The sequence below is a fragment of the Parasteatoda tepidariorum genome, chromosome 8, assembly GCF_982258835.1.
Source record: "Parasteatoda tepidariorum strain Cologne lab strain chromosome 8, Ptep-v5.0, whole genome shotgun sequence".
Taxonomy (NCBI): Eukaryota; Metazoa; Arthropoda; class Arachnida; order Araneae; family Theridiidae; genus Parasteatoda; species Parasteatoda tepidariorum.
The window spans coordinates 43413619-43434185 of NC_141762.1; the positions used below are offsets into that span (position 1 = coordinate 43413619).

General features: G+C 29.0%; 1 protein-coding gene across 1 annotated transcript in view; it reads right to left on the bottom strand.

Annotated features, from left to right (window-relative positions):
- The window catches only part of LOC107449150 (hemicentin-1), a 252775-nt gene that overhangs the window by 36621 nt on the left and 195587 nt on the right, over positions 1-20567 (bottom strand). The window contains exon 10 of the mRNA XM_087150194.1: positions 11423-11692. Within this exon, the coding sequence (XP_087006320.1) occupies positions 11423-11692 (270 nt within the window). The remainder of the gene's footprint in view (positions 1-11422; positions 11693-20567) is intronic.

Sequence of the window (20567 nt, forward strand, 5' to 3'; positions counted from 1 at the left end):
CATTGGTGCCAGATGCCAGCATCGTTGAGTACATCTGCTAGTGCTCTTTTCCTATTACCGATGATACGGGTTATGAATTGCTCCTCCACTCTTACTCTTTACCGTAAATCATGTATCTGGAAAAGTACGGGAGAACATTTCACTACCGGTAATATGGCGATATATAAAGCTTGATTTATGTATTGCAGGGAAAAGTATGAATATAGCTTTATTTAGGATTTAATATTTGCAATGTTCTAAATCATATGCTCTTGCATTATTTGTAAACTTGCGTTTATCATTAAACATATGTGAAAGGTCACTTTTGAGAATGTTTATTACATTAAGTTTGCAGGTTCAAAGTAGCATGTTTTCAAATACCTGATAAAGTATGCTAGATATGCTTCAGAAATATTTCTTTCAAATATGAAAAAGCTCTCAAAAAGATTTCAGAAATGCGTCAATTTAATTTCTTAAAGCTTATGAGTGTTTGTTTTGCTATTTTTTTATAATCGCTAAACGCATCCCGTAACGCTTTTGAAATATTTAATAAGCAAATAAAATAGTTAAAAATGTTTTAGATTGTTCGTAGAAAATTGTTTTAGACATGAAATTATACTTAATTTCTTCAAATGTTCTTACAACCATCAATATGAGCTCCCCACTCTTACTCTTTACCGAAAATCATGCATCTGTACGGGAGAACATTCCACTACTAACGGTAATATGGTGATATATGAATCTTAATTTATGAATTGGAAGAAAAAGTATAAATATAGGATTTGGGATTTAATATTTGCTATGTACTAACAATCTATGATTTTAAATTATTTGCAAACTTTTGTTTATCACAAAAAATGAAACATTTCAAATATTCTTGAACATTATTATGGAGAAATTATACTTTATAGTGGTTTATTTCTCCACAAATATCCATACAGTTATCAATATGAGTCTTTCATTGCTCTTCCATTTTTGCTCTTTACCGTGAATTATGTATCAGGAAAAGTACAGGGCCAGAAAGCATTTCAGTAATGGTTATATGGTAATATGGTGAAAAGTGACTAACTTTTATTACACGGAATCGTCATTTACGAGAAAAAGAAATTTTTGGTAAAACTACCGTACTGTATGGCAATAGACATTTCTGATGAAAAACGTCCTGGTAATAAAAATTATATGATATTTAAACTATTCATTTGTTTAGTTTTCCGTTTCTGAATTGATGGTAAACCAGAAATTCTCGTTTTTAAAATTATATTTCTTATAATCACACACTCAGTAAATAAACAAAATTGAAAAGTAAATTTAACCGAATAAATAGTCTTTATGTCATGCTCTGAGATATTATGATGGAATTACCAAATGTAACCGTATTTTATCTCATATATATATATACCAAATTTTATTGCAAATTTTATCAAAATCATTACCAAAGCGCTTCGGTGAAAATTACCGAGCTTTAGGTGTTCCCATAGAGTCAAAAACATGGTTTTTTCCCCAGTACTTTTGACGATACTTTTTTTTCTAAATATGGAATTTAATATTTGATACTAAATAATATGCTATTACGTAATGTGCAAAATAGAAAAATATTTTTGTTTAAGGAGACGCTTATTATATTAAAGTGTATAAGTTTGAAATGACATTTTCTTTCAAATAGCTCAAGAATTAACAGTTATTCTGAAGGAATAGTTCGTTCAAATGTTGGCAAGTTTTCAAAGGATCCTTGAAACTTATACAATTGTTTGTTAAACTTATAAGCGTATTCTTTTCTTTACCATCACTACGCACATTCAGATATCTTTCTGAAACATATTTGAAACATTTTGAAACGTTTAAAGTTCTTTAACAACTTATAATTTGGAAGTTTATTGAGTAAACTTATGAAGGCTTTGTTCCTATAACCATCAAAATAATGATCTGATTCTGGATGGTTCTTGCACAATTTCTGGTTCTGGCATAGTTTCAAATGACGGTCTCTTCTAGTTTTACTTTTTACTTTAAATTATATATTTAGAAAAGAGAACATTTTCCAATCGGTTATATGGTGACACATATAGCTTGATTTTGGTCCTGCCGGAAATAAAATTTATGGGTATAGCTTGGTATATGTATTGCTGGAAAATAGTTACGTAAGAATATAGCTTGATTTATTATTTGTAAAGTAAAGTATTTCTTTAATGTAATGTAATGTATTCATTATTTGCATTAATATACAATTAAGTTTTTATAAAACTGCATTAATGCACATAAAATTAATATGTTAAAATTTAATTTCCTGTTTTGAAAAGAACAAACTACAAACAAGCATGTTCTTCGATTGAGCGTAAATGCACTACCATTTTCAGACATAATTTTGAAAACTTATAAATATTTCTCAAAAATTTTTCACAACATTACAAGGGTTTTTATTTATTTCTTAAAATACAAAAGACTTTCTTTTCAGTTAATTACATCCAAATATGAATTTGAAACATTTAATATTCATTTCAGAAAATTTTAAACGAATTTTAAGACAATTTCAAATGGTTTTAAGTAAAGTTGAATTAAATATAAAAGTATTTTATTCATATTACCGATGATTCATTTTCTGAATTTCTCGTTTATTATGAATAATGAGCTGGACTTTAACATTGGTTGTGCATCTCAAAAAGTACATTTCAATATCAGTTATCTGGTGAAACAAACGGCTTTATTTATTTATTGCAGAAAAATGTATGACCCTATCCTTATTTTAAATTTAATCATTACAAACTTGTAAGTCATCTGCTATAACGTGGTTCGTGAAGCTGCGTCTCTTATTAAAATGCATTCGAATATAATTTGAAGAAAAAAAATTCTTTGCAATTACGTTACTTAATTCAAGAAAACTGGTTTTAAAATAGTGCATTAAATCAAGTTTTCTTGACCATTTAAGCAAAATAAAATATTTTATTTTGTTCTTAAAATGCAGAGGTTTTAACGGGAGGTTTATAATGAAAAGAGTTTCCTTCTGCTTCATTTACAAAACATTCCAAAAACGTTTAAAATTATTACCGAAAATTCCATTTTTCAAATTTATATTTCCTATCAGCACACATTTAGCAAACAATAAAAAACTAGAAATAAATTTAACCAATTAATGGCTTTGATGCCCTGCCCAAGAGAGCATGATAAAACTACGAAACATTACAACTTCTACCAAATTTTCTCACATATTATGAAACCATATTTTATTGTTAATTTCATTAGTATCCCTATCCATGAGCTTTGGTAAAAACTACTGAAATTTTTGGCGTTCCCTCAGAGCCAGAACATGGTATATTTTACCATAAGGGTATATTTCACCCATTTAATTTCCTTCTTAAACTCTTGAAATGAAAATTTTTAATATTACCCGAATGAAAATATTTCAAAAAAATATTCTTCTAATCCTTACAGAGAACATATAACTTTCTTGTCTTCTTCAGTTCATTATAAAATCGCTAATACCCTCTCCCGTTTTCTTTTTAAAGTCATTTCTAGGCCATTAAATAATATCAAAGTTAGGTGTCTTAAAGATTCTATTAGCATTGAGATTCGCTTTTGCATTTACCACATTCCTTGTCAATGCGATTTTGGCCACATCGAACAAATTAGACGCGTTTTAAAATTTAGACTTAGGAACATGCGTCTCGCACCGATCAAAGTGCTGACGTAAAGTTTTCACAGAGTTATATTTATCCTGGATAAGAGCCCTCTTGCCATCGAGATAACCGTGAAAGGTTTTCGTGGTTTTCCCTTCCATGTAGCACAAATGTGGGTTAGTTTCATCAAAACGCCCTTCACTAAAGCAGAATTTCTCCCAATGCTTGATCCAACATTCTTCTCGATTGGGTTCACAATTACAAGGCTGCGGAATTGAACATAAACTCCAAATTGGGTCGACTATTCAACGATGGTTATAAATGAAATAAAAATTGCTGCACATTGTTGGAATCTTGGGCGTGAACTCAATTTTAACAATGGAAAAATTGTTTTTACCCCAGCATCGTGAGCTCATCTTAATGCCTAAATTATTGATTTATTCATATGAATAATGATTCCCTTGTTAACGACATTAGTATCTCATCATCTCCCAATAACGCGTGAGAATTCCCATTAATTTTCTCCTCGAGGCCACTGTTGTTTCTCTTGGTCTGCATTTTCATCTATTTTTTTTTGTTTCCGCTACTGCAGTTTTTCTAGTTTTATTTCTCAACTTTATTTTTCCTTTTTTCACTGGCAGCTTAAAAATGTCGTTTTTATTTCGTTGGCAACTAAGTTTTATATTTCAAAACACTTTGTTTTCTTCTCATTCACGTCTGGCAAGTCTTGAAAATGGGAGTCTATTTCAGAAGCGTTTGAAACATGTCGACTTTTTCTTTCCTTTTCTTTTTTATATATATTTGGAGTGAATGAAGTTTTGAATCAGATATTATCTAAACTCTTCAGTTTTTGGTCTTTTTTTTCAAAAAGAAATTTTTAATACCTTATTGTTTAACACCGATAATTGATCTCATTTTTTTCGCCCTAAGCAAACCAATTGATACGATACTAAAACACAGATAACTGGAAGCAAATAAATTTTTATAAATCATGTCTGCAAAATACACTCTATAACAAAAAAATCGACGCAACAAGAAGGAGTTTTCCGATTGAAACGAAAATTGGTGGATAGGAAGACAATGTACAGAATAGTATATGATAAAAATTTCAGAACAATTGAATAATTTATTGCAGAGGTACAGTAACAAGTTCAATAAGGTGTTGACCCGCCTCTAGCCTGGATACAAGCTGCCACACAGCGTGGCAAAGACCGATAAAGCTCCCGGATGGTCTCTTGCGGTATTTCCTGCCAAATTCGATCCAATTGTCGAACGAGGTCATCAACATTCCGTGTCAAATGCAATCGTCTTCCCATCATATCCCAGACATGCTCGATGGGAGAGAGATCTGGTGATCTGGCAGGCCAAGGAAGAGTTTGACAAACTTTCAGACAGTTCATAGCAACACATGCCGTATGTGGTTTGGCATTGTCCTGCTGAAAAACTAGCCCAAGGCGCTGCAAAAAGAACGGTAGCAATACAGGTCTTAGGATGTCGTCGACGTACCGCTTTGCAGTAAGTGTACCTCTAATGACGACCAAAGGGGTCCGGCTGTCAAAGGAAATGGCACCCCAGACCATAATGACTTGTTGAGGGCCGGTGTGGCGTGCAATAGTGAAGGTAGGATCCTCCCTCAGCCCTGTGCGTCTCCAAACACGTCTTCGATGATCGTCAGGACAAAGTTGGAAGCGGGATTCGTCGCTAAAGACTATACGTCCCCAGTCGGCATCATTCCAGCCATATCTGTTCAAAACATTCATGCATACGAAATTTCAAAGCAATCGGATAATTGCTTCTTGACGCGTCGATTTTTTTTTTGTTATGGAGTGTACATTGAAACTAAGGATTTATTTTATTTTTGGGATGACTAAAACAGAAAACGTATAGCAACCTTTTTTTATATAAGTTTTCGATATAAACTTTAAACTGATCATTGAACTTTTTCAAAACTGTTCAACTGATCAACATTTTAGTGTAGATAAAACAACTCTTATTATTTTAAGCTTAACATAATAAGTTACTAAAATAATTTTATTTATTTTTAATTTTCTTGTTACGACCAGAGATTAGAGCAGTTACGAATAATTTTATAAGTGGGCAGTTTCAAAATATTTAATGGTTGTGATAATTCTTTTCATAAAAATTTAAATATTTAGATGCTTAAATGAAGTTTAGATTTTCTCTCTTGATTTATGACCAAGATATTATTGAACTTTACCACATGATTATGAATACAGAAAATTGAAATGTCAGACATGTTACATCTAACTATTTTTGGCACTAGCTTAAGTCTTTGTTTCCTTAATGTACTTTATCAAAGCTAACTAAAATAGAGAAAAAAATTGTGGATAGTAAAATGATCAATACGATACACTCTCTTTATCACTATGAATATAAATTCCTAAAATATATCACGTTGTGACAAAAATTAACAATAAGACTATTTTTGAAAATGTGTTTTATTCTTAGTGAAAATTTCTAATTCTCATCTTATTCTATCTTATTATATAGTTAGGCTATGCATTTGAAAATTAATGCATCAGAAATATCAGTCTGCGTAGGGACCGAGGATGTGCGGTATTGGTCCTCGTTTAACTGTGCTACCGTAAAGTGCTCGACTTCGCGCGCAGGTCGTCGGGCTACCGAGTCGGGGGTGCCATCCCCTCCGCAGAGGATCAAAATTGTGATGGCATGTCTTCGGATCATCCTCCGGGATGTTTCCCAGACCGTCTCCAATAGCCCATTGTGCAGCTCTAGTGCGACGTAAATTAGCAACAACAGCAACAACAGCATCAGAAATATGTCTCTTTTGTTAAAGAGAAAAAATTTTTTATTCTTCAATTTCGCATAAAAATAATTAATTATCATATAATGTATTAATAATACATATTTAACATCATATAATTAAAATATTAAATATGAATAATTAATATTACTCATAAATTAAGTCGGTAAAAATAATTGACTGCTTAAAATAACTTACAGTAAGATGAAATTAATCAATTGCGAACAAAGATTTCGTTTCCAACAATTTTCTTTCATGCGAAAACACATAATTGAATCTCAACTCGATAAGATTCTAGAACACTAAATTTGTTAAATAATCTTATAATAGTTGAGAACACAGGCTTTAATAAAGGATAATTATGTATTTCATTATTATTAAAGTAATTATCACAAACATGAAAGAAAGTAGGTGACATTCTAAGGATTGTGAATTTTATGCCAAGAAATGTTCGAAACGTCAGTTAGAAGAGCTACATTAATATGAACTTCCTATCCATGTGCCTTTAAGCTTGTATTATTATTCGTCTAAACTATCTTAATTTTACGTTCTATAATAATTATTGCAAAAAATTGCATTTAAATAGGCTTAACATTTATTATTTTATCGTAATTTAATGATTTAGCCAATAAAATGGCGAGATTGTCGAGTTGTGTTACCAAATTAATAAGTACTTTTTCGAATCTCTTTCATCAAGGAAAATAAAAAAAACACTGTTTAATTGCTTTATGTTTTTGAGAAACTATATTTTTTAAGTTATGTGTGCCATCTTGCTGTAAATAATTACTGGAGCTTAAGAATGAAAAAATTACTTAGCTACTTTTAAAAGCTATGAAGCTTGTTTAAAAATTGCTAATTTAGCGATATTTAAAACCTAGATAGGAATGGTTAAAGTCAGTGCTTTTTTTTGTCTTATGAGTCCAGTTTACGCAGCATTGTTGTAAGGTTTTGAATACTAAAAATTTAGACCACAAACGATTTTTCTTTCCTCAAAACTGTAGCTTTACTCTTTATTGACGTTTTGTGCAATTTTCAGAATAAATATAGAAGTCACATGATACACATTAAACTTGACTTGAAAATCATGAGTAACTGTTACGAACTCACGGTAGTTATAGAAATTATTCGCAAAAAAAGCAACTTACATCTGATTCAAAACTACAATTTCGAAATACATATAATATCTTTCTGGGCGTTAGAAAAAACAAATAATTTAAATATTTTAAAAGCTTTTAAACTTTTTCAAAACTTTCCAGTCTCGTAAGCTTTTTCCTCCTAGGTACAAATATCAAAATCGATGAATAATTTTCAATTTGTGCTACTTTTTGTAATCACATCATTGAAGTAAATTTTTTAAATATTAAATTAAATCAAAAACTGTGATCATTCTACATCATGTTCTATTTTCGAACTTAACATTAGGGCACTGGCTAAAATTAGTCTAAATTCAACTTAGCATGTATTAGGGCCCTGGCTAAAAATAATCGAAATTCAGCCTTGCAGTCATAAATAACTACTCACAGCAGCTATGGAAATAGCACACTATTTTCAAAAACTTGTTCGTCCAATTTTTCATTTCTATCCTATTTTGTAACCACTATACGGCATCATACCGTATAGTGACAGCCCTTAGAAGGGTACTGCATATGAATATTTTTAAAGATAAATATTTTATTCAGCATTTCGGTGAAATCTATTGAAACTAAATATTTTTAATATTAAATATAGATTTGGTGTTTCTTGTAATTCAATTTATAAGTAAACACAAAAATGGAGTCTAGACTGGGAAATCATATTTCAAAAATTGCATTTGCTTGATGTACAATAAATAAAATACGTTCCTCATATTTTCTTAACATATATAAATAATTTAAAATGCAAAATCTTCCTCGGTACCCGATAAAGGTACTAAAAAGAAATCGAACAACCAGAAAACTTTAAAACATCATTTTTCCTTTCCATCGAATTCATGACAGATCTTACAACATTTGAATGCGATGTATTTTCTTTTTCGGCGACTACAGGTCTTGCTTTTTTATTCATGGACCGGGACCGACAAGAAAGGCGCTCAAAAATCTTCCAACGCTCAAATCTATAATTTTTTTTTCTCCCAAAAATGAATGCTAGGAAGAAATGACATAAAGAATGGGAAATATTTTGGTACTATCGCACTGTTCTATTTGTTCGTGCCAAGATTCAAATGATAGATCCATTCTGATGGTAGAGGACACACTCTCAAAAAAAGGATGAGGATTTTATTTTCCTTTTTTTCGGCTGAAATTTCTCTTCGCTGTTGGCAACGCAAACGAAACGGCACACAAAACTCTGATTTGTTGTACTCATTGAAAAATTTCTTTCCTCGTAGGTTTGTCCATAAATCTTTTGTGATGTTTTTGTAAGGTCTGTCATCTTCTGGTCCTTGTTTGGGATGTTGCTTTATTTATAGGCATTGGTTTTGATTATTTTTTTTTCCTATTTGGACTGGAGTAGGGGAAAAGGGATGTAAAATAATCGCGTTTGGAGTAATCGATGTATATCCCAGGCTACAAATCATCGATATGAAAGGATTTTTCTGACGGGAGAGTAAACTTGAGGGAGTTTAGTAGGGAATTTTTTCATGTTCCGGGGAATTTTGACAGGACATTCTAGGGGATAAATTTTTCTTATATATCAAAGGTATGCGAAGGCACTTTTTATGATGTTCGTAAAATAAAGCACTTGCGGGGTCATAAAAACATTTCAAAGTTTCATACCGGGCATTTCATCTTATGTTTTGATCGTTTTGGTCAGTTTTACTTTTTAAATTATAAGACTGGGTAAAAATATCCTTACAGCGATGAAAAATTACTTGAAAAGGACTTGTTTCAGTTTTGTTAATGTTATTCATTGAATGTGGAGGTAATAACTTCAGTAAAATAACCAATGAAAGTAATTGTTATAAAATATACCTTGTATTTTAGTTATCAAAAATAATTGAAATGATAGAGGAAATAAAATTAAGCTGAAGTATTAATAATCGTAAATTAAAACATACAATTTTGTGGATTTTAAAAATCTGAGCATAATTGCTCTCAGTGATATTTTTAAAACTATTTTATGCATGGTTCTATAAAATAAAATTTAAGCTTGTGTGAATTTCATATTGTAAATCCAAAAGCAAAAAAACAAAAAATGAAAATTGAGAAAAAAAAATACTACTGGAGGGACTATACATTTAAAAAAAAATTTCTTGCTTAAAATTATGTGTATTTTTCGAAAATAAGAAAGTATTAAAAAGTCATCTTCTAAGTTATTGCACACATCGGAAATTTTAATTTAAAGTTCTTATTCAATTCTTATTCCTTTCTTATTTTTTGCTGGTTATAAATAAAGAAGTTGTCACCCGATGTGTAAAAAATGGAAGTCACACTTTTTTAAAGTAAGTCTTTGAAAATATAGTTATTTGCAGACGAAAGTTTCCAATTATAATAACATATTTTTCCTTTTCTCTAGTGTTTAAAAACAGATTACACTTTTACTATGATTTTTCTTTTATTTATTGTTCTAATAATAGGTCTCCATATAACTTCAAGTACAACTCTTGCAAACTTTTAATGTTTTTTCTTCTCTAAATGTTACTCTTCAAAAAAATATTTTTCCTTAATATTTGAATACGAAAAACTCGCTAGTGATATCGTTGTTAAGAACAAAACAACAAGTTTTCTTTGTTTGAATTCTTTGTTTTTAAACTTTGCACTTAATCCCCAGTTTTTAATCTTCCCTTTTCAAGTATGCAAAGAGATTAAAAGCTCCGGTTAAGGAAAACATTACGAAACTAAGTGTTTTGAGCAGACGGAGTTTCTGAGGTGATATTTTCAACATTTGATTCAAACATTTGCAGGAAACATTACTCCCGAGAAAAACTACGCTCTTGCTAGAACTGTTTTAATTTTATGGACTTTACTCACATTTTAAGGACCTTATTTAAGGCACAAAAAAAAATTTCTTGAGAATTGTTTAATCTTGTCTTTTGATCAATTTGTTATAATATGAGATCCATCCTATTTTGCAATATGTTTTTATTAAAGTAGGAGGAACTAGTCAATAAAACTAAGGCGTTGTATTAGGTTATTGCTGAAATTTATAAGAAATCACATGAAACTAATTACAGGAAGTCTCCAGGTTATTTATAGTTGAATGAAGGGCAATGTAGGCTATTTGTTTTGTCAACACCCATGTTTTGAAACATTCGATTCGGAAAGAAATTATTTTTACTACAGTGTTTTTATTCTGTAGTTTCTTATTGACATAAGATTCATTTTCATTAACTTCAAAATCTGATTACACTATATTTTAGCTTTTATTGTAACTTCTTAAAACATGCTTTATATCACGTTTAAATTTCTATTAATTACGCCTTGCTTTATTGTAACTCCTGAGTTGTAAAAAATCCCGGATGAAATTATAAAGTATCGGCACTTTGAGTGCGTCATCTGTAAAATCCATTTAATCATCAAATCTATTCCTACCGTAAACTATTAAACCGTAATTTGTACAGTATCTTTATTTAATTTGAGTGATTAATTGATCTTACGGTAATTATTACTGTAAAAAAGACTGCGTTTAAAAATTTTAGTTCCACAATATGTTCCGTTAAAAACTGATCTTACGAGAAAAAGTACCGACACTGGAAGCGCCGGTACTTTTTACAGTAATTTGAACTACATATTTAAATGTTTTGAAATTTCACAATGTCAGAGAGTAACAGTTTCACTATTTTATAATTATTAAATAGTTCAGAGAAGAAAAAAAATATTATTTTTACATATATAAACGGTATTATCCTCCCAGATTGAATGAAACCGGGTATTATCGTACCAGAATAATTAATTTACACACCAAAATATGATTTTTTGTAAAACATTTTTTTGGACTAAAACATTCATTGATCAATCGTGTGAAAATTTAAGCAGCCTAATTCATAGAGTCATTTAGGGAAAAAAGGAACTTTTTCCTATAAAAAAATTTTAAACAGGAAGAAATTTAAACATAACATGCAAGTTTAACTTACATGGCAAAGCAGTCAAATCAAGAGAACATGGATCCGATGCTCCAATTTCGTTTGCTGCGATACAAGAATACTTTCCGTACACGTTTGGATTGACGCCAGATAAGGCAATAATACTTTCTTGACGACTAGACTCTCGCGTTTCACTGAATATTGATTCATTGTTTCTAAACCAGGAAAAGTTGAAAGCAGCTGGATGTGCATATGACCGACAACTCAACACCACATTGCCTTCATCAGTATAATCTTTCATCATTTCACACAGAGGACGATCTGAAAAACAAAATAACATTTTGTTAACATAAAAAAAAATAGAATTTATACCAAAAATATGTTTGTTCATTTTTCTTTAAAAGAACACATATAAAAATATTTAAAAAAAACGCGCATGACATCACTTTAATTGACACGCTAGAGATAGACGGTGTGTATGATCAGCAGATATAGAATAATAGTGTGATTACTATTATTATTTTTTATAATTAAAGAAATTTATTGATCTTCGAACGTTTAAAAATAAATTATTTTGAATTCGTCATTTTAGATGCTAACCTCAGCTAAACATAATTTTGCATAAAATGTTTTATAAAAGTAACTTTAAACTGGTAAATATGATATATTTTTATTTTTTAATCAGCTATGTAAAACTGAAACTAAATACTTATATCATAAAATCTTGAAATAATAAGAAATTATTATGCAATTACATCATAGTAACCCATTATAGTGCATTTTATTGATCTCAAGACTTAATTTTGTACAAAAAACAAAATAACGAAAGCAATAATAACAGATAATACTATTAAGAAGGGATGTTTGCAAAATTTTACTAATAGATACCATTTAATCTGAGGCAAAAGTACTGTAAACAATTAAGTATCGATACAATATTCCGTAATGTTGAATTCTAGACAAGCAAAGCAAAAAAATCTTAATCTTTGTTTCTATTAATTTTATCATGTGAATTTTATTTCCAATCGAAATGCTCTAATGGGACAATTATCTTTTGTGTTTTGCAGAAATGTATGTCGTCAATTATTTAAATTATTTATATTAATAAATGCTATTATTTTATATAATAAATGCTTACTTTTCTTCTTTTTTATTAAGAAAATGTGTTTAATTTAAATCATTTTATTTTGTAATAATATCGCGTTATGATTAGATTTGGAAGACTTTTTTTGCGATTTTATCGATTTATTATTTCATTTTTTTATATAGCGTTTTGTTTTACACTGCCTTTCTTATGACTGTTGATAATTTCTTTTATTTTAACGACTCTGCGTACAAACATTAAAAAATACATTAAGTAAATATTTTTTTTACTTCTGTCTTTAAATATATTTTAATCTGGTATAAGCATATAATTTTTAGAAACCATGGTAAATAATTATCAAGAAGGTAAATATTAAAACCATAGTCAGCGAGATCTTCTGATAATACTCCGTTCGTACATGTTTGGGACTTGTTGCTGCAAGACCAAAACCTCCTATAAATTCGCTTATCTGCTCATATGAAACAAAATTCATTAGGAAAACAATAATGAATTACCTCTATCAGACCCATTTTTAATGAACTATTTCCAGATTATTGCAGGTTTATTAGATTAAACTCTTGTTTGTATTGCTGTCTGGCTATCAAAATTCACTGTTGAACACTATACTGATATATATAGTAAAATAAATTCACTAATTCTTGCGCTCTTATTGTATCTAAATGTCATTATTTTACGGAAATTCTTTTTATCGCATTAATCATAATCATTTTTATTAGTAACTGCTGATAAAAACTTAACCAACGACGTTCAACCTCTGGACCAGCATATTGCATATCTACCAGTACCAACTTATAAAATAAGTTCACTAATGCTTGTGCTATTATTGCATTTAAATGTCATTATTTCACGGAAATTATTTTTATCGCATTAATCATAATCATAGTATCAGTAACTGGTGATAAAAATTTAACCAACCGACATTCAACCTCTGGATCCTTTGTATTGCACATCTACCAATACAAATTTATAAAATAAATTCCTTAATGCTTGTGCTATTATTGTATTTAAATGTCATTATTTTATGGAAATTATTTCTATCGCATTAACCATAATCATGGTATTAGTAACTACTGATAAAAATTTAACCAATCGACATTCAACCTCTGTACCAGCGTATTGCACATCTACCAATATCAATTTAAGTTTTAGTGTACTTGTCATTTCCAAGATTCGCTTATCGGTTATAATGATGTTGACTTGATATTATGTGTCTATCAGATAAATAAATGCTACCGTCTCTGATAAACATGATTGCAATGCGATAAATCTGGCCATTATTCGAGTTGCTTATAATGCAGCTCTTTCTCTGCTGCACACTAACTGACTTTGGAAAGAACCAGATTGCTATTTCAAACAAATGATAATTGAAAATGTTTCAGTGGCAAAACTGCTTGTCAAGAAAAATTCTGCACACATAAATAAAAGTAGTAAGACATCAAAAAAGATTCTAAGTCCTGACTTGAAAATATAAATAAGATTCAGTTCAATTTCACAAACAATAAAAAGTAATTCAAAGTTAGACAGTTAGGTAAAAGATTTCAGACTTCGTCATTGAAAAAAAAAATCTTTGGCATCCATAGTTATGCAAAATTATTGCTCAAAATTATAAATGTGCCTCTCAAATACCGTAACAATCAAGAATCATTAAAGCATATTTATTAGAAAACACCATTAAACAGCGTGGAAAAATGCCTGAGGTCTAAAGGAAAACTGTTAGAGATGCTACTGCAACTAAAGCAAAGCTATGGGTGAACTTCAAACATTTGATATTTAACAAAGAAAATAAGTAAATCACCTTTGAATAATAGCTTATCATTATTGGTATCCACTCTTAACTCTGTCTTTCTGACATATAGCAATTCTGCATAGTGTTTAGTACTATATACCCTATTACGATTATTATTAGGTTGATATGATGGTCCATATTCAAATGCAGATTTTTGAACAATAGTTCTAAATCTCTCTGAACTATGTTGTATTTTCGTACAACGGAGCAACATAGATGGGTCAGAATTATTTTGATGATGGTTTGGTATTAGTTAATAATATCAATTAGTCTCTTTTTGCTAATATTCTTTCATTATTTATTATTATATTACGTAGCATTGTGAAATATTTCATTACCACAGGGGATTAAGCGTTCGCTTTCCAAAGAGGTGAACCAGGTTCCAATCCCTACAACGGCTTTTTTATACGAATTCTGCTTCCAGCTCGCACCTACCACAGCGCTGACGCAAATATTCCCATTGGTAGACGGATCATGATTTAGAATCCCCTTGCCTTCGATCTAGCAGTAAAAGATTTTCGTGGTTTTCATCTTCATAAAACGCATTTACGGGTTAATCCCATAAAAAATCCTCCACGAAAGCCAGTTTGTCCCACTGCTTGATCCAGGAGATCCCTTGTCTTCTAGGTGGGGTTCAAAGTTACGAGGGTATTGAATTGAACATTGATGACCGTAAACTTAGAATTGGGTCCGCTGTTCAATGACGGTTATAAAATGAAATATCTATTTGAAGCAATGATATGACACATAACTTTATATCTTTTCTTGCTTTAATAATCAAACTTTAATTGTTTTTTAAGAGCTTTAGGTATTGTAACAATAACTTAAATTTGAAATAATGTTGAGAAATTAAAATATATTTAAAGGCTTAGTTTGACGCTCACGTGAGTATTAAAGCTAACCAGCCGCATGAGGCATAAAAACATATTTTGTTAGAAATCTAGCTTTAGATAGTTCAGAATTGACATTTTATTTAATCTTTCGATTGCTTTTCAGAACTTTAAAAGCGTCATTCTTTTTACTTGTAATAAAAATCAATTTTTCTTCATATTCTTCATTCTTTTATTGATTACTGCTGCCATTTTTCGAAAGAAACATTTCTGATGGTAGCTATATTAAATACATGTTCTATCAGTCAAATTTCGATTTGAATCATAATTTTTGGCTTTTACGCGTTATTAAAATAGTTTTTTAAATCGATTTTATTGATTTAATCTTAGTTTCTCCACGAAATTCAGTTTTGAGTATTGTTCTTTTTAAGAATTTGTTGATGGATTATGAAGTGTTTTCTTTGTTAGTTAGGTATGAAGGTTAATTTTTTTCTACCTTGTTTTTGTCATAAAAAATAATAAATAATAAACAAAAATCCTATTTTCTATTTTATTTTTTTAAAGAATAAAAAGACATCACATTATATTTTTATTTCCAAATTTGAAATCTCTTATATATATGCATTAAAGCAATAACTCAACGATCTTTTTTTTAATCTCTTCTTATGTTGAAAATGGCAAGCAAAAATAAATAGTTTATGAATATAAAGAAATAATTTTATTGGGTTTAAATTTTATTATGCAATAATTTATATATTTTTACATCTTAAATAATTATTTAATAGAATTTCGTTGTGATTAAGGCTGCTTTCCGCAAAAGTATTGTCAGCTAGTGCACTATTCTGAAGGATTGAAAATAAACTCGCTAATGCTCAAAATTTCATTGATCAGCCCTGTGAGCTCCTTTAAGCTGAGTCAACACCTAACTAGCTCGTGCACTTCACTGAATACCTTAACTTTTCTTCATAGGCAACTCATTCAATTTATTGATCTACGCAACTTTGGAGTAAGATCTAAGCTCTCATATCTGTGAAAGAGAAATTTAACTTAATTTTAATTAAGCTTCAAAAAATAGTAATTTTATGAATTAATATTATTATTTATATTAATTTTAATTACCCTTAATATTTGTTTTTTTTTAACTATCGATTTCAGGTTTTTACATTATTTTAGAAACAAAATATTAGTTTTTTTAAAAAATAAGTAGCCGCTTAACATATTTTGCTAAAAGTATCAACCATGAAAAAGAAACTTTATGCGTACTAAAAACACACATTTTCATTATTAACATTTTAACGCGCTTAATGGAAGCAAAACTTTTATGATTATATCAGCAAACTTTTATAAGTGAGATAAATTTTTGAAAAAAAAGAAGCAAAAGCATAATCGTGCCGAGGAAAAATAAATTAGTCAGCAAACATTTCAGAAAATGAAACTTTATTTATTTTTCAATTAATTAATATCAAAATTTATTAATTTTATTTAATATTCATTAATTTTAATTAATCTTAAAAATTGTATTTTTCTTTAAATATTGATTTCAGACTTTTGCTATTTTAGAAACATTTTTCAAAAAAAAAAAAAAAAAAAAAAAAAAAAAGTTGCGATTTAGCATATTTTATTAAAAGAATCAACCATGAAATAGAAACTTTTAAGTATACTAAAAACACACATTTGCATTATTAACATTTTAACGCCAGCCTTTGCACCAACCTTTCTCATCCCTTAATAGAAACAAAACTTTTATAACTACATCAGCAAACTTTTATCAGTGAGATAAAGTTTTGAAGAAAAGAAGCAAAAGCATAATCGCAGAAGAAAAATAAATTAGTCAGCTAAGACTAAAGAAAAGAAAAGTTTGTTTATTTTTCTATGCATAAAGAAAAGGTTGAAACCAAACTCGCTAATGCGTAAGCTTCTCTGATCGGCCTTGTGAGCTCCTGTAAGCTGAGTCGAGCTCTAACCAGCTGGTGCACTTCACTGAAGGACTCAACTTTTCTTCAGAGGCCACTAATTCGATTTATTGACCTATGCAACGATGTAGTCAGATCCAAGCTCTTATATCTCTATAAGAGCAATTTATATCGATGTGAAAGATTTTATGCTGTAGAGAGAGAAAAGTGTTCCACAACTTCCTTATTTTGGAACCTTTTATCCGATAAGAATATTTTTAATGTAAAACTCTAATATTGGTTAATTTTCCCAACGGAATAAAACTGGATAGTAGTAGTTGCTGTTATAAATATGAAGCTTAGATATGAAGTTTACAGGCATTTGTGAAGGTTCAATTAGGGATTTTCTGCAACTATACACAACTCTAAAATAAGTTATGGCTTGATAGCGGAGAAAAAAAGGTTATTTATTTATTGGATATTTTCCCCTACACTGAAAAATTCCGAATTAATTCCAGTTAAAAGTACCGTCACTCAGAAGAATAATGCATAATGCAGAAAAAAATAACGCATTCATTGGATTTTTTACCTACATTAAAAAAATCTGTATCAAATTACGGTTAAAAATACCGGCACTCAGAGGAATAATGCATAAACCAAAAAGAATAATGCATTAATTAAATTTTTTTGCCTACATATCAAAACAATAAATCTGGATCAAATCACGGTAAAAAGTACCGGCACTCAGAAAGAATAATGCATTCATTTAATTTTTTCACTTACATAGAAATAAAAAAAAAATCCGAATCAAGTTAAGGTAAACCGGCATTTCGAGAGTCTGTATTTTTAACCTTAAAATCTATTTTTACCGAAACATTTAACAAAGCCAGAAACTGATAAAACAGTCATAATTACTGTAAAAATCACTCAATCACTCCAATTAAATAAATATTTCTATAAAAAGTACTATTTAATATCTTATTGTAAAAGTGGATTTAACAGACAAAGATTTAACACCGAAAGTACCGGTACTTTATGCCGTAATTTGATCCATTTTGTTTTACAGTATATATAAAACCACGAAGCAAAATTCCATCTCTCATATCTGTATAACTGCTATTTATATTTATATCAGTTATTATTATTAATATTGAAAGCATGATATTTTTTAAAAAAAATTTCATATGCATAAGATTTAAATAAGAGTGAATTCAATTTTTAAGAAGTAAAATTTATTTTCAAACAATTGTTTTCTTTAAAATATAACCTAAGCCCTTTAATATTTTTCATCAAGTAGTAAAGTGTGACTATAATAAAATTCATAATATTTATCATTCTGGCTCATGGAGCTGTAAATAAATCTAAGTAGAAAAGCTATTGATCTACTTAGATTTTTATATTATTACAAAAAAAAAATTAATTATTATAAAAATTCCATTTTCTTGAAAGTTTTTTAATCCCTTTTCTGTATTTTTATTTAATAACTCTTTCCCGTTTCTAGCTGAGTAATATTTAGGGAAGACTTCAATTAATTATTTTGCCAACATGTCAAACCCATTCTATTTTGTTAAATAAACACAGAACAAAAAGTTTACATTTTTCCAGTTTTTCCACCTAGTTTGATAAGCTAATTAAACTTTTCATAACTGAAACTAATTAGCTTCATTTTCTTCACCCCAAAACTAAAGTTGTGGCAGCAGAGTTAAGCTCATACTTACTTTTTCGATGGCTAATATTTTAGTTTTCGAGTTTAACGTCTTTTAGCGAAAAAAATATAAATTAGCATATTTTTTTGGACGGGTATTATATAAAAAGTAAAATTCAATTAATTAAGTTTAAAAACATTAAGTCCCACCAGTTTTTAAGTTTTTAGTTCGTTTTCTCTTATGGCTGAGTAGGATAATTCAAATAATGCAATCAAAAGTTGAAGTCTCTGTTAAATTAATGGTTTTCTTGGAGGGAAAAGTTCCAGGTATCCCAAAGGAGCAGGTAAATTAGTTTTATGCAAATCAACTGTAAAATTAAGCGCATGGCCGGGAAGCTGCTCCACTACAAAATGTTTAAGCAAATGGGTGAAATTTTGTTTTTATATTTTCTTCGTTCTTCCCCTTTGTAAGAAAAATCGATTTTTACTTATTCAGATCAATAAAAGCACTATAATCAATTTTATAAAAGTTATCAATTTTTTTACGAAGTTTGTACCTGTTATCAATTTTATTTCGACATTTTTGCAGTTTCTAGCCAATAAACTATCATTGATAAACTCTAGTTCACTTTTTATTTTTCTTTGTAACGATATTGATATTTGCTTGTAACGGAAACTAATTAAGGTTTGTAACAACATTCTTTAGAGGTTTAATCCAGTACCATCAGTGCTTAAAAGGTATCATTTTCTTTGAAAGAGCAAAAAAAAAAATTGTTTTCATTAACTGCAATTTTTCTTGCATTTTTACCGATATAAATTAACAAGAATTTGATTTTCTTGTGAAAAAAATTTGAACTTATTGATATTTACAAACAATTCAAAATAATACAATAAGTTTTCAAGAGAAATGGGTCTTTTAAATAGAATATTAAATTTGAAAAAAACAAAATAATGCAAGCATTATTTCGAAAGAGAAAAAAAATATTGCCGCGTTTATTTTTACGGTGTTAAAAGGAGAAGACTAATTTTTACTGACAGCTTTGATTTTAGTTCAATAAAACTAAAAATGTAAAATTTAAAAAAAAAGTTTAAATAGTTTTAAGAGTTTGACAAAGCAGGTTAAACTAAATAGATTAACAAAATTTGTTTTTAATACTTAGTATATCATTTACCAATTCTCAGTACATTTATTCAATATTCGTCGTTAAAAATAAACATTTATTACAATTTTAATATTGGTTTATTTGAATTCAAACCTCATTTAATTGAATAAATTAAAATATTTGCTCAAAATAAGACACATTATCGTAATATGTAGTAACTGAAGGCACACAGGTTAAATGTAAAATAAAGTTTTGAAAAAAAAATTTCAATAATAATTTCGAAACAAATAATTTCTGAATTTCGGCAAAGGTAAACTTTTCGCGGTCAATAAGAAATTTCCTTCATCAATTAGTGTGAGTATCATTCCCAATTCTCAGTACATTCATTTGCTACTCACTGTTAAAATTAAACATTGTTTTTAATATAATGTTAATATTGGTATAGTATAAATTCAAACCTGATTTAATTAAATATATTAGCATATTTAGAACAAAATAAGGTGAAAATCGTAATATGTAATTTATAATAATTTCTGAAAACAGTTAAACTGCTACCGGCTTAAGATCAAAACGATATTTTTTTAATTATTTTTCAGGTTAAAAAAAGTTGAAAATTTGATTTAAAAAAGCACTGCAATAGAATATCTTTTAAGAAGTTCTCTTTTGTCAATGAACGCATGTGAAATTTGAATTTTAAAACTTGTGTTGCTGAATTTGACTTTTAATATATAGAATGATTCTTCAAATAATTTATTTCTGAACTAATTGTCCAGAATTATAACTCGCTAAGGAATAATTTTCTTGCGTTTTTTTACACTTAATTATTGAGCAGTAT